The sequence below is a fragment of the Corvus kubaryi genome, unplaced genomic scaffold, assembly GCF_017639235.1.
Source record: "Corvus kubaryi isolate FWS band 111438036 unplaced genomic scaffold, C.kubaryi_AGA036_p1.0 37300, whole genome shotgun sequence".
NCBI classification, from domain to species: Eukaryota; Metazoa; Chordata; class Aves; order Passeriformes; family Corvidae; genus Corvus; species Corvus kubaryi.
Window position 1 is genome coordinate 2819951 of NW_024581093.1, and position 14707 is coordinate 2834657.

Below are 14707 nucleotides of genomic sequence, written 5' to 3' on the forward strand. Positions count from 1 at the left end.
CCAAAATAGAAACAAAGTAAAAAGCCGTTCAATGCAAGAGAAAGCATTCCTCTTGACAAACAAACATTGAATTTTTAGCAAATGGAGGAAAAATAAATAAGGTTTCAGCATAACAAAGCCATATGTTGGAGGGGGAAGACCTCATGTTCTTCACATAACCAGGAGCTCCAGAATCCCACCAGGATCTGGAAGGCTCCAGTTCACCTGCACTGCTTGCTCGAAGCTGCTGGAGCATGCACTGTCCCCTCTACAGGAAACCCTCCTACACCAGCAAGCTGTGCCAGCCCCCTTTTATTGGAACCATTTCAGCTGTATCCAATTAATTATTGTAAGAAAAAAGGGAAAAAAACAAACCCTAAGAATGATACCCTAGCACATGACTTGAAAAATCCAGAAAACAAGTCACTTTTTCCTCTGCTTTCTGCTGAAAGCAAAGTTTAAATGTTCCTACATACTTTGAAAGTATTACATCCAAATATTCTTGTGCACACATCACAAGAAAGTTCCAGTTCCAGCTCACTGAATAGTTACTGAAATACCTATAAAAAACTTATTTTGACATCACTGATGCTTCTCATGGTTTTATCTATTGATTGATTGATTTAAAGCATTAAAAATATAAACAGGTGGGGAGGGATTGAAAAAACCACTTTAAGCACTCAGGATGAATTCTGGAACACTTTATCTTGAGTGAAACTGGTGTTCTCCCACCATTCCTAAACTGGCAAAGCCCTGTTAAACTCATCAGCTGCTTTCCCAGAGGACAAACTGAAAGCTGAGACTGTCGCTGGGTTCTTTAAACCCCCAGCTTTAGCAGGAAGACTTGTTATAGACCTGGCTTTAGAGACCTGTATGGACAGCAAAGCTTAACAGACAGTAATTCTATCACCTTTACCTATAACCTATCATTTCCAATCTGGCTGCATTCAATCCAGTCTTTAATCTAATCTCACTTAACAAATATTTTTATCTTTGTTAAACCATTAAATCTGTCAGTTCTGCTGAGGGCAGTGCCAGCTGTTCCCCCCAGCCACGCTCAGCAGGAGCCCTGCCAGCAGCCCAGCTTCCTGAGGCTCTCACCCACGCACCGCCGGCAGCAGGTGCAGCACCAGCCCTTGCACCTATTTCCAGAGCTCGGCCCTACCCAGAGATTTGTTGTATTTAAGAGGTCATTAAGAGAACATTAAAAAGACCAGTCTGGACTTGTTTGCTCAGTTACCTAAAATCCAGTAGCACTTGCAGACAGGAAGGATGAGAGTTTTGGTGCAGACTTGTGCAGAAAAACCCAATTTTAGCAGGAGCAGCACTCACCCGTGGAAATTGAACTCCTTGTTGTATTTATGGTTCTGAGCATAATCAGCTCAAATCATCTGTTTCAGCACAGAAAATTCATATGCTGGGAAGCTCTCATACCTTTCCTTTTGCATGGCTGCATCAGGAACAGCCACCTCACAGCGAAGCCAGAGGCTTTCCCGAAGGACATTCTGTGTAAGCAAAAACTGGTGCTGAAGCTGAGAGAATTTGGGCCACAGATACACGGACATAAAGTTCTGTAGAGTGGGGAAGGAACTGAAATTAAGATGCTACTTAAATACCTTCTCAATCAGGATCTAAAGCACAGCTACAGTGCCAGAAAGAGTTAAGTCAAACATGTCCAGCCCTCATTCATCATTCGAGTAATTTCATTTCAATTAATTACCAGTGCTAACTGTAGTTAGTATCAGACAGTTCTGGGAAGTGATGCTGACTTATAAAAACAGCAGTAAGTAGTCAATGCCTAATGTTTTCAGAAGCATTACAATTAATAGATTTATTATGGAAGTGTTAAAGCTTCTATATTTCAGCTTCTTTGAACTTTATTGGAGAAGCTATTAAAGGCAGTGCCTCAAAGAATAAAAGTTCCAGAAGTAATAATATCATTTTAAATAAAGTTTCTTATTTTGATTTACAATTGAGAGGAGCTGCTATTCTATTATGCCAAAAACCTTCTGCCCACCTGCATGAGATCTGACTGATTTCTCAGAAGAAACACCAAATCTTACAGAACATTCGGAGAGTTGCATTTTGTTATTAATCGGAAGAGTGAACTCATCAGCTCTGTTATTAAAGATAATTTTAGACTCTTTCCTCTGTCACAAATGTAACTTTTAAAAATTTAAATGTAATGAGCTCTTTGGTTGCAAATTACACTGTGTAACTCCGACAATACTGTTTTCATTGCTCTGGAAAAATATTATAAAATCACTATTTCCAGTATTTTTTTATGACACACTTGAGTGGTTCCTCCATAAATACAAACCAAGCTGAATAAAAATTCCAGCTAGAAGAGCCTTGATTAAAAACAAACACCAAAAAAAAACCCAAAAAACCAGAGCAATAGTAACCAGACAGTCAAACACCAGATCTTAGGCAGCTGAGCTCATGGCCTTTCATTCAGCCAAAATGAATCCCTGGAAAGCTCTTGACCACAATATCTAATAGCTGCCTTCCTACCCTCCATAATTTTTGTTTGCATCCAACATCACCTTTGAACACAAATATAACGTGTTGTGAAACATCACATTAAAAGTTAGGGAAGAAGAGATTTTAGCAGTTGATGCTTCACTTGGCAGCAAACAGCAAAAAAAATAATGTTTCAGGTCACACAAAGGCAACTTATAACCTTGGCATTCAGGCATCTTCAAATGTTCCTTATATTATGGGACATTTAAAGTATCCTTGTGTTTACAGCTTCGAGTCAGTTTCATAAAAAAGCAAAGGTGACATTCATTAACTGTGCTTATTATATATTAAATTAACAACAAGAGAAGATCTGGAACAAGCTATTCATCACCTTTGCATGATGACTGAACTAAAAAATACTGTGAGGTACCATACCACGACACAGGGACTATTTCAGCCAGAATTAACCAAAGATACGTTTGGATTTATGGCCATTGCTGGTGCTTCTACACCTTGGAGCCAGTCCTGCTGCCCCTTTCAGAGGTCAGCAGTGCTGTTGCATTGACATTCCCATCCAACACGGGCACAGACTGTCCTGCTCCATTCCTCCTCTTCCCCACCTCATTCTTCTCTGACCCTCAACAAGAGAAAGGAGCCCTTGGCCCAGGGTGCAACCCACCACAGGGGACTGTCGCAAACACTTCAGCAAAGAAGAGATTCAGGGGGAATGGGTGGGGAGCTGAAGCTTCCTGAATTGGCTTTTCAGGGGAAAGAAACAAGCTGGGTTTTATCCATCAGCATCTCCTGCGGGGTTTGTGCAGCCTCCTCTACCCTAAGCCTCACAGCAGCACCCAAAACATGAAAAAACCGTGAGAAGGTTTTTCTGCCACCAATGCAGCATTTCTGTATGAGGATCACGAGATGGTTCAGAGAACCAAACACACCAATATCACACTTTGGTGACCACAGCAGCACATTTCTATGCTTTTTCCAAAAGTTAAAATATCATAAGTATGCTGTTTTCATAATTTCTTGAATTCTACCTCCTTTTAAGCCAAAGTTATGTTTGTGTATAGGTTGGTGTTAATGTTTTATAAAGGTCAAATTATAGTTGTCTCCCTACTGTTTTATTGTAAGTGTTGAGAGCTGGCACTGTAATTAAAATCCAGCTAAATAAAGTCTGCAGGGGTCCTACTTGTAACCAGGCAATTTGGGTTTTTAGCAGACCAGAGCACATTTTGTGTTGCCTCTGGTTCACTGCCACACAAAGGAAGGTAAACAAAACCCACGTGCCTTAATACATTTACATAAACAATGTTTCCTGTCAGTGTGGTTAGTAGAGAATATAAATATATTTAATTATAGAATGCAATATTAAGAAAAATAAAAAAATGCATCCATTTTCTACAACCTGCTTTATACTATTTTAGAAAAAGTCCCAGGCAAGACAGCTCAGTTTGTAGATAAAGCCAGGTCCAGCCAGAGCATTCACAATGCTGTTGATAAGGGAGAAAAGGTTCACAATTTGCTCTTCAGTAAAACAAACCTGACTCTCTTGCAGGAGAATGGTACTGTACATCAAGGAGATTATCACTTACTTCAGTCTAACCTGCTTTTAGGTTCTGGTACTTGCCAGCAAGTGTTTCAAAAGTGTCAGAGATTTACCAATGCTGGCTCCGACTTCAGGGGGGAATTTCTCTTCTGCTATCGACTACCTGTAAAGCTGCTCCAGGATTGCCTCCGTTTTGCTGCCTTATTAAAGGCCCCTCAGTTCTGCTTCAGTTCTCTCCACAGCTGAGAGACCAAGGTTGCACTGGGTTTTTTATTGCCTTTTTTTTTTTTTTTTTTTTTTTAAGAAAGTAAAATCAAAGTGAGTATTTTAAGTGGAACTCCTGTCTAAAAAGCAACACCCCAGATCGCTATAGGAATCTTTTGGGCCTTCCCAGGGCTCCTAGTTTTATTTTAATTTGTTTTAAAAGAATTCCTTGCTAAAGGAATTTCAAATTTTGTTAAGGATAATCCCTTTCAGGCAGGGATTCTTATTTGAGCAAATCCTACCCTTTGCCCAGGTTGATATTTTTTCAGGGATTAAAAAAACACAAGACAAACATTTTAGTTAATATTCACATCACAGAATATGACATGCACTTACTCCCCTCTCTACAGGTTCACTTGTCTGCCCCAGAAGCAGCAGGTACAAGGCATACAAATATGCACAAAGTCATTCCAGACCGACTAGAGTTTTCAGACTCAATCCATTAAAAGTTACTTTTTCTTTCCCTTCTCTAGAGGAAAAAGAGTTCAGGTGGATAGGCTGAACAGAGGCATAAAACAAAATCAGAGCATTAGCCTCCAGCTAGAAAAATCCCTCAATCTAAGAAATAGCTGAAAGACTTCCCAAGTTTACAGCCAGTGGTACTTATTCTCAAGGCAAGACTGAGAAATCGCATGGCACAGGAAAGCTGTGTAAAAGGAGATGTGTCCATTAAAGCAGACAGACTGCTCTGTCTGAAAAGGACTCATTTAAACAAGCAAAGGGAAAGAAGAACTGCAAGTTGAAGCATGATCATAATTACATTAGTAAAGTTATAATTTGATTTGGATTAACAGAGAGAAATCCTAAAAGCTCAGAATTAATTGTGAACTACATCTACAATTATTTTCAAGAATACTTGCATGCTTTAAGATATCATTAACTTAAATGAGATTCTATGTTTAAAGGAAGATTTAACCTCACATACTCCCATTAATTCTCGCTAAATGTCCACATTGCACTTTGAAATGTAATGGAAAAGGTTAGCTAGCCATGATTCTTTTGAATGGTGCTTTCCTAAGATCCTCAAATTAAAAGTCCTGTCAGAAAGGCAGTCTGTGAAAATACCAAGAAATATACTACAGAAATGCATTAATGTCTCAGTGGGGGGTGATTTGTGTTGTGTTTCTTTGTCACATATGGATAAAGTTTCCTCCTGACAAAGTTGGGCTGGTGCTGGAGCCTCTCCAGAGGGACCCCAGCTCCAACATATAACCAGGAATCTCATGTTCCTACCGCTCATTCCCCCAGGAAGATAACCCTGTTAAAATGTTGCCAGCCATAAGCATTCAGTGTCAGATTATTTGCTTGGGTAGTTTGCCCTAAGCTAAGCCACCTGCATTTTCCTAAAAGGTATTTTGGCCTTCCAACGTATTTCTACACCTGCAGAGCAGGAGCTGCCTCGTAGTCTGCGTGGGTAATCAGTTCAGGAGTAATAGCTTAGTTAATGTGATTTTTTTTGTTCTGAAATTGCCAACTGGAAATGAGCAGAGAAGTCTTCCACTGAAGCACCTGGGGACATTATTAATATAAGGTTTGCACTGCACGGAGCAGGAGACCCAACCTGCTAATCCCGAGCAGTTGGCCATTGATTTAGGTTATTAGAAGAACAGCTGGCATGCTTCAGCCAACCAAAGCCCACACGTATTTCGAAAAAGTATTAGCTGTGAAACATTATGGCTCTTGGAAAGTCTCCAGAAACAAATTAAATCTCAAACCAAGTAATCTGCTACTTTTATCTTCCTAAATCCAGACCAAGCCGCTAACAGAGCATTCACTGTCACTGCAAAGATCCTCTTGTCCTGTGGGTTTGTTTGTTTTGGTTTGTTTTTTAAACAGGATTGTGTGGCTTCTCTCAATGAAACAGACAAGAAATTTTGGGTTTAGATCCTCATTTCTGCCAGCTTGGAATTAAAATGCCAAGAGGAGGTTTCACCGACACATATGCCTTTCTCTCTGTTATTCCAAAGAGCTGACTGCATCCCTGAGAGGTTTTGATTCAGCCCTGAAGATGTTTTTCAGAGACTAAATAATTCTTTCACTCTGCTCAGTCTAATATCCTACCTTTTCAAGCACTACTTTAATTAAATGTATATGCATAAAGATCAAACAGTCTATTTTGACTCCTTTCCCCTAGGGTCCTGGAAGTTGACACTCACTGTTTTGGAGGGAATTATCTGACCACCTGGCACTCAACAACTATTTTTTCCAATTTTGTTTTGCTTTAATCATGTGTGAAAGCAGTGAAACAGATGATGTGATATTGTTGTGCTGCAACACCAATCTGCACGTATCTATTCAGAGACACGTTTGAGACATTCTATATTATTTAGTCATAATATGTGTTCCCAGACAACTTTCTCCCTCCATGTAGGAGTTCAGCATCAAACTTCAATTAAAAGGCAACGCATCAGGTATTTAGATGCACAAGGATTTTCCTCACTCTTCCTCCACAAATATGTTGTAAAGTTCCCAACCTCCCACTTTAAAACTTCCACAGTTTTGCATACCCCCAGATATTTCCTGGAATTTTAGTAACATGAGTTTGGCTTCCTAGAACCATTTAAACAGGAATAGTGTGATTAAAGTGTGTGGGTTCAAATTCTGACCAATATTTCTGTCCACACGGAATAAGAGTTCCAGGTGCCTAATCTTAACCATGTACCCAAGTGTCAAATTGCAGCTCTGGTATTCAAGTTCCATCCATGCATATGAGCCCATTAAGATGTATTTTAGGATATAACAAGCATTCCCCTATCTGGGTAGGAAAGTTGAGATGCTTTTCCATTGAACCTGTTCCCACATGCCAAGGAATGGGAATCAAGTCATTTTTCAGCATTTTCTGAAGCACATTCTTAACGCAGTGAGTGATTTATATGAATTGAAAGAAAATTTAAGATGTTTGTAAAACTCAAAGTGCATTAAAAACTTCTTCATTTTGAAAAGCCACAACACTGTTTCAGCAAGGGCACACTGAACAGGTGAAAAATCCACAGTTATCTAGCTATTAGCCAAAAGCCCAGGCAGTTTTCCCCGAAAGAAATTGCTAAGCTTAAAATCTTACCTAGCCTGAACATGTTCTTTTGCAAGCTACTGCTACCATCTGCAATCCCAATTACCCAAACCCTGCAATATTCAGCACAAAGAGTTAACACTCGCATCCAAACCTCGTGTCAGAACTCTGCAGAGGCTTTGGCAAATCACAGGGGGCTGAATGAGGCTGCCATGCTGGCTCTGTGCAAGGTGTGGGGAAAGGGAGGAGACGAGATGAGTGAAGTGGGTGTGATAACCCCAGGATCAGAATGAGCAGGAGAGGAACAGCACTACCACTGGTAGCATGAAGCAGGCACGAGAAGAGGCCATCTGTGCAGTCAACTGGTATGGACTCAGTGGGAAGAGTGGATGTGATAAATCACAGCTCTCACATGGCATCAGCTCAGACTCAACAGGAAATGTTTGGATATGAGCACTATCCTGGGGCCATGATCCATGTGCACATGAGGCTGTAGGAGGAGGAATGATCTTCTCTGATCTTTCCACAGGCTTTATTTGGTTTGAACAAAGTAAATTTTGCTGGAGATCACAGCTTTGCTAGACAATTGAAAAGCTGCTTTTAAGCATTAATAAGTACACTAAGATATTTCACATCATCTGAGTAAACAATGATTTTGGTATGGTTGAATAGAAAGGTCTTCATTAAAATCCATAGAACAGAAAGTACCCGAACGAAGACAGACAAAGCCTTGATCCTGGAGCAGCCCAGGCTCTGACCATGCAATCTATCACGTAAGAGACATAAGAGGTCAGCGATTAATTAACATTCAAATTAAAGCTTTTCAAGTAAGGGTCAAAACTTCCTTTGTTTTGACATTTAAAGCACTGGCAATGCCTTCCCTAGCTCAGTACGCACAATGCATCACCTTGTGCTTTATGTTAATTGCCTCCATTATTCAAGTGCACTATTTGATTCATTGTCAATTAAAAATAGCCCCAAAAGCCAAGTCCGATGTATGTTAAGCATAAACGTGATTAATGTAACACAATTACATTCCCACGTTTGTTGAGGCTGATTAGGAACTTTCCCTCAGCCCAGCGTGACAGAGCCCTCTGACTGCCAGTGACCTGGCAGCCTTGGCAGGGACTGGCTTTCTGATGGGGAGGAATTTCATGGCCACAAGTGCTTCTGACAGGTGTAAAACCTGTAATTAAACGCTGTCAATTAGCACTTCATCAAGAATGTAGAAATCTTGATGGATCTTCTCTATTGAATTGCAAAGGTCCTAGGTGTAAACTAAAAAAAAAAAAAAAAAAAGAGGAAGTGTTGAGGAATGGTTGGAGGATCAGGGACACGGGTCCCTGGAAGAGCTGACCATAACTCTGACCATGAATGAGATGCAAGAGCAAATAAATAAATAATAATTTAAAAGCCAGTTCAGCCTGAGCACAATGACAGAACAATTAATAGTAACCGAATACCAGTGAAACTAATAGGAAGGAGAATATGCACACACACCTGGACTTGTTATGGCCAGCTTATAAGTAGGCTTTAATAAAAATTGCTACAAATCAGAACAAGAAATAAGAGAAAATTCTGTACCCTCAGCATGGTCTTCTCTTCCTTCTTCCTGTCAGTAAATGTAAAATACAATTAACACTGCCATATGTAGAAATAATAAATACATAAGAACCAGCCACAACCTATATTTAATTACCACAGAGATGCTAGCAATGAAACGTGCAGTAGGTTCTTGTTTAAATTGAAAAAGAAAAAAAGAAAAAGATGGTTTTATTGTACTTCAGAAAAGAATTAAGGATCTCCTTGGCTTATTGAGGACTACAAAAACAATCACTGCTATAGGCCTGGTTTGCATATTTGCTCTATTAATTTACACAGCCCTGGTAAGCCTCGCATTGCAATGCAACTGCTAAATTACACTGCTCTTGGTAATGGGCATAAAAAGATGCAAGAGCATGCAAAGTGTATTCAAACAGACAATTAAAATTATCAATTCTGTTGACAGCTAAAATGAAGAAACTGTGCTGAGGTTTAATGCTGCTGCATGAAGGACACCCTGTTTACGGGTGATTGAATTAACCAGGATCACGCGTCGACAGTCTGCCTCTGTCCAACACTGCATATTAGGCCAATTTAGTGTCTGCTTATTAAAATAATTTAATTCCAGAGATTGTTCCCAGGCATTTCTGAGTCTCTTCATGCTCTTTCCTCCTCCTCACACTAATGATGGCATCTTAATTACTGTGGTCATTTTACACCACCCCAAGTGGCTGGGTCAGCGCAGAGCAGTCCAGTCAATTTGGCTGAACCAACCCATCCTTGGGGTGATCCTCTCCACATCAGCAGGAGATCTGGCCAGACACACTACAGCCTCAAAGTTCTGAAGCAGACAAAGTATTCAAAGGTTGTTCTTATTAAACTTAACACTAATTTATCAATATTGCTTTTTTTAATAGGTCTTCAATTTTGCATGCTTATTAAATCTATTATATTCTAAGAGTTTCAACTTATAGCCATGTAGGAATAATGTGTTTGGCAGCACTAAAATAAGAAGTTCAGAGAAAACAAAATTTCCTAAAGAAATAAGAAGTCTGAAATCTCTTTTCTAAGCTGAACAACAATCTCACATCTCTGACTAGTACTACTACTCGTGATCTAAAGTTCCTGTGAAAAAGCAGCTCAGACTAAGCAACATACCAAATGCTGAGACTAAAAATGTTATCCTAGAGATTTATTTTAGTACTTCCAAAGGCTGAATGACTTAAGTTTAAGAGAGTTATTTCAACAGTTTGGCAACTAATTCTGACATTTCATTTTGAAAAGTTAGTGCTATTTTAAAGGGAATGTGCACGGATTACACCTTCATCCAAAGTGAAAATACATCAATATGCAGCAGTGATATCTGGGGGAACTGAGATGGGAAATGTGTGCATTTGGTGACTAATATTGGTTTGCATTTCTTGGTTCCACCAACCTACAGGATGTACCCCATTGTGGAATCCAAATATTGCACACAGGCACTAAGCACTGCTGCCAGGTGCTGGACACCCAGAAGAATTCCTGATTCAGCACCAGCAGCCAAGCACAACAAAGAAATCATTAATAATAAATATGTAAAAATGCACCACATGTAAAAAGGCAGGTGTGTTTGGAAGTTTTGAAAATGGCAGCACTTAAATCCTTTTCCAAGTCTTTAAAGACATTGGCCACTGCATGAGGCACCATTTTTGTTTGACAGTGCTGAAGTCTCAAGGTTCCAGAACTGAATGAACAATTTGTAACCCTGAAATAGTGGAATGAACTAACACCAGAACTGAAAACCAGTTAAATCTCCTTCAGTTTCATGCTTTGAGTATATGGTGCCAGATTGGGTTTCATAATGTGACACTTGGTCAATGAAAATATACTGAATATTCCAGTTGTGTGACATTTTGCTGTCACTGATGATCCCAAATTTCTTCCAGCCTCTGAATTTCATGGAAAGACTTGGACTTGTGAATGGTCCTTTTGAAAAGGAAAGAGACCTCTTGGTCTTTGAAAGCTCTGAATGCTTTCAAAATACAAACTTCTAAATCTGAGTTGCAGAAATAATTTAATAGAGATGTTGATAGGCAAGTCCTGATTTCCAAGCTCATAGGTAAGATTATAAAAAAAGAGTAAATTTAATTTTTAAAAAGTGTCTGATTCTATGTTTTCACAATATTCACACATCCCTAAATGATATATGTTGTATTTTGCCATTTCTAATACATGAAACTGGGTAAAGTCTGTAGAGACATGGATTAGTGCAGGGGAACTCAGACTGAATCATGGCAATATCCAAAATCTTAGGTGCAAAACAAAAAAAGCTTTCTGATAAATGGCCGGAAGGAAATGAATATATAAACAATTTTGATTTTTGCACAATAGTAATATATGAAAATAACATACAGTTCAGAACCAGCTGGTCCTCTATGAATTCAAATGGCTTTTCTATATAAAAAACCTTCTGCTGGAATCCAGGGACACATTCTAAATCTTCTGCACATGCAAGCAGCAGAACCTGAGGGGAAAAAAAAAACAGAAATAGACTTTTAACATCCACTCCTTCATCCATCATGTTGGCTTCTGGGAACCATCATGGGTTTAGGCTCAGTGCTCATAAAACAAAACATTGGGTTTCATAGTCATAAAACAAAATATCCATCACATCACACTTCCCCTTCAAATTTTGCTAAACAATTTTTTATGTAAGGTTTTTGCTTTTATATATATGAGCTGGCATTGAAATTACAAAATAGTAGCTTTCAAGGTGAAGTTCAGTTCAGAATATCAATAAAGAATGTTATTGGTCCGTAAAAACACAGGATGTAATGTTGCTCCTAAAAGTCACATGTATTACACCCAGCTGAATAAAGCTAGATTTAAATATACGTTTAAATTAAGCACATGCAAGTCGATTTGAATAATTGATAAATTAAGAACTGCAAATCTGTTTCAGGAAGTTGATCAACAAGTTAGAGAAGAAATTCTATATTCAAGGGTAAAGTCTCACATACAGAAGTTTCATGTATAAAAGAAATCCTTTGCTAGAAAGTATAAACTATTGCTTTGCTTTTCTTTTCATTCCCTCTAAGCCACAGTTTGTCCGCTTTCCCTATAATCAAAAGCTTGTTTACGGCAAGGGAAGACTGAAAAAGAAATGTGTGCATCATAGTGGAGGTGGATCTGAAGGTTCCAGTTGAATACAAATTGTGTCACTGTTAGTACATGGTCACCCAAGTTCCATGTCACCACAGGAACATCAAAGGAGAAAGCTTAAAAGCAAAATAAAATCATTTGGGAATAGATACAATTCTAATCTCGGTCTCTGAAGTGTTTTATCCCTGAATAGAGAAAACAACCTGAAGGGCTATTTTCCTTGGCAGCTGTTAAATGAGTGCGTGGAGGTAAGAACGGTCAAAAAAGAAGCAGCAAGCAAAAAGAAATTACTAAAAAGTTTAAAAGGTTAAAGAGAGAGGAAAGGTCAAGAGTAGGAAAAGCTAAATCATATTTTCCAACCCATATATGTGTAAGTGCATTTTCAGAAGTACTTTCTGCTTTAGAACATCTAAAGGTGTTTTACAAAACCTGACTTTCAGGTTGTGCACTGGCCACTCTGATCTCAAAGTTGTTATGGCCAATCTGCTGCTTGTCAGGCAGCCCACGCAAAGTCACATAGAGAAGGCAGATGTGGCAACCAAGAATGAAACTAACACAGGGGTTCTGAATGACATTTGCTCCTAAATTCAAGGGGCTCTGCACAAACGGGCCTATTGACTCAAGACATCCTCAAAACATCCTCAACACACAATTACAGTTTTGCAAATAAAATTCTTCAGCTGTAAAGTGAAGACAATTTCTCCCCAATACCACACCAGTGAATGCTGAAGGCTCTTTTCTCCCTCACCAGCTCAGGTAACAACTGCATTCACTACTCCCAACACACCAACAGCATCTCTCAGTCCCACCTCCACCCCTTTATCATCCAAGTCTGCTGATCCTGATCCTAAAGAGATGTCCTGCAATATTTTAGCATCTGCCTGTTTCCCTATTCCCCACCACTCACAGTCCATTTGCTAAATCACAGTGGTACATGATCTGCTCTCCCCCTTCTTGCATTCCCCACTCATTTTGAGTCTTGTGTGATCCCATGTACAAAATCCAAAGGCAGCAATGCCCCACCTGGTCTGCATTAGTTGTTCTTATGGAAACCGACTGCTGGATCATTTGTTTCATGTCACTGACAGTTGCTATAAAAGCTTGGCCAGAAGTGCCAGCAGACTGCAAGAAGCAGCTAGAATATGTCATGGCAATTATTCTGGTGGAAGGCAAACACAGCAGATGGACACTTTTTCCTTCCATCCTGACCCGCTCCACTTTGGTCCCTTGGAAGGATTAACCAAGAAAGAAGAGAAAGATTTAAAACAATACACCAAGAAAAGTGCAATACACTTGACTACTATTAATTTATCATCACACTACTCCTGCCTTTCTTAAAAAAGTTTAAAGCCACAGCTCCCAATCCCTCCTTCTCTTATTGACATATTGATTTTCTTGGAGATTTTGGACTCTATAGGGGTTGAGAATTGGACATGTCCCCTTCAATATTCCAGTAGGAGACATCTGCAAGCGTGAACTGAGGTATTCAGAGCCTGCCCTGAAATTGTACATAAAGCTTGATTACCGATTGTTAAAAAACCTGCCAAATATGCATTTCAATGGGCATATGCACAGCAAGAAAGGCACACATGCATCTTCTGCACACATTTTCTGTGTACACAGGTGCAGGTTTAAAGTACCTGTCTTTCTGACTCAGTGTTCCTGAATGAATACGCATAAAAATGCAATCACAGTAGGAGAAAACCTCTTCCCATCTCAAGACGGAAGCAAAGTTATGTAATGAGTCCCCACCAGAAAAACAGACCAAGCCATATATCCTGAAATTGATCTACAAACAGCTCTTGCCCTAAAGGATTAACACAGCAAGGAAGAGGCAAATCATGTTCTGATCTCCCAGCTACCCGACTCTTAAAGCTGGAACTCTTGTCTTACAGAGCTATAAATAAAAAGCCTCTTTGGACATCATCTATGGCAGTACTTAGAGAAGGGAAAATGTCTACTTTATCAGATTTGTGACAGTATAAGTTGACTTTGAAATCTGGGCAATCTAAATGGGTCATGAGTTAACTTCTGTAAGCCTGGTACAGAAGCCTCACATAATACAAATGCAGCAAATAGAAAATGACCTTTACTCCCTCTGAAATAATTACAAGACTCAAGCTTGGCCTTGATGTGAAATGGAACACTTTATTCCACTTGTGCAGTTCCAGGCACTTTCTTCTTCTCAACGTGTCAGACAAAATGTTAAATTTGTCATCACATGGACAGTTTTTAATTAATTGTCTTTTAAAAGGAAAATTATTCTTTTAATTTATTTTTCTCATGAAGAAACTTCTGTTGAACTAAATATCTATCTCATTAAAATAATTTCTGTTAAGGTTCTTCACATTGGGGACAGTAGTCTTTAAAACATCTTGAAAGAAAAAAAGCCAGGCAGATATATGTTTAAGGCAAAGAGACTTGTTCAAAGCAGAATATATTCTGAACTTAAGCACTACGTAGATTTTGCAATTTTGGATATAATAAAAGGGTTTACAGGCTGATAGCTGTCTAAAGAAAGACTTCAGTTAAATACACCACAAATAATATTTAAATGTCATATGTGTAACTCCAAATATATAGGTATTTTTCAAATAGGTAAGTATTGTTCACACATCTAGTCAAGTGTAGACAATTAGTTCAAAAGGATCCTTCACCTGTTACCAAGAAAAAAGCCAAATTCCTGAATAAAAATTACAATTATGCAGCAAACAATTTGCTCACAAAAACCTAAAAGGGTAGAAGTCTGAAAAGCA

The 14707-nt window shown here is 39.0% G+C and overlaps 1 protein-coding gene across 2 annotated transcripts in view; it reads right to left on the reverse strand.

Annotated features, from left to right (window-relative positions):
- The window catches only part of CDH13 (cadherin 13), a 446705-nt gene that overhangs the window by 346920 nt on the left and 85078 nt on the right, over positions 1-14707 (reverse strand). For both annotated transcript variants that reach the window (XM_042027121.1, XM_042027120.1), the window contains exon 2: positions 11202-11313. In XM_042027121.1, coding sequence (XP_041883055.1) covers positions 11202-11313 — 112 coding nt within the window. The remainder of the gene's footprint in view (positions 1-11201; positions 11314-14707) is intronic.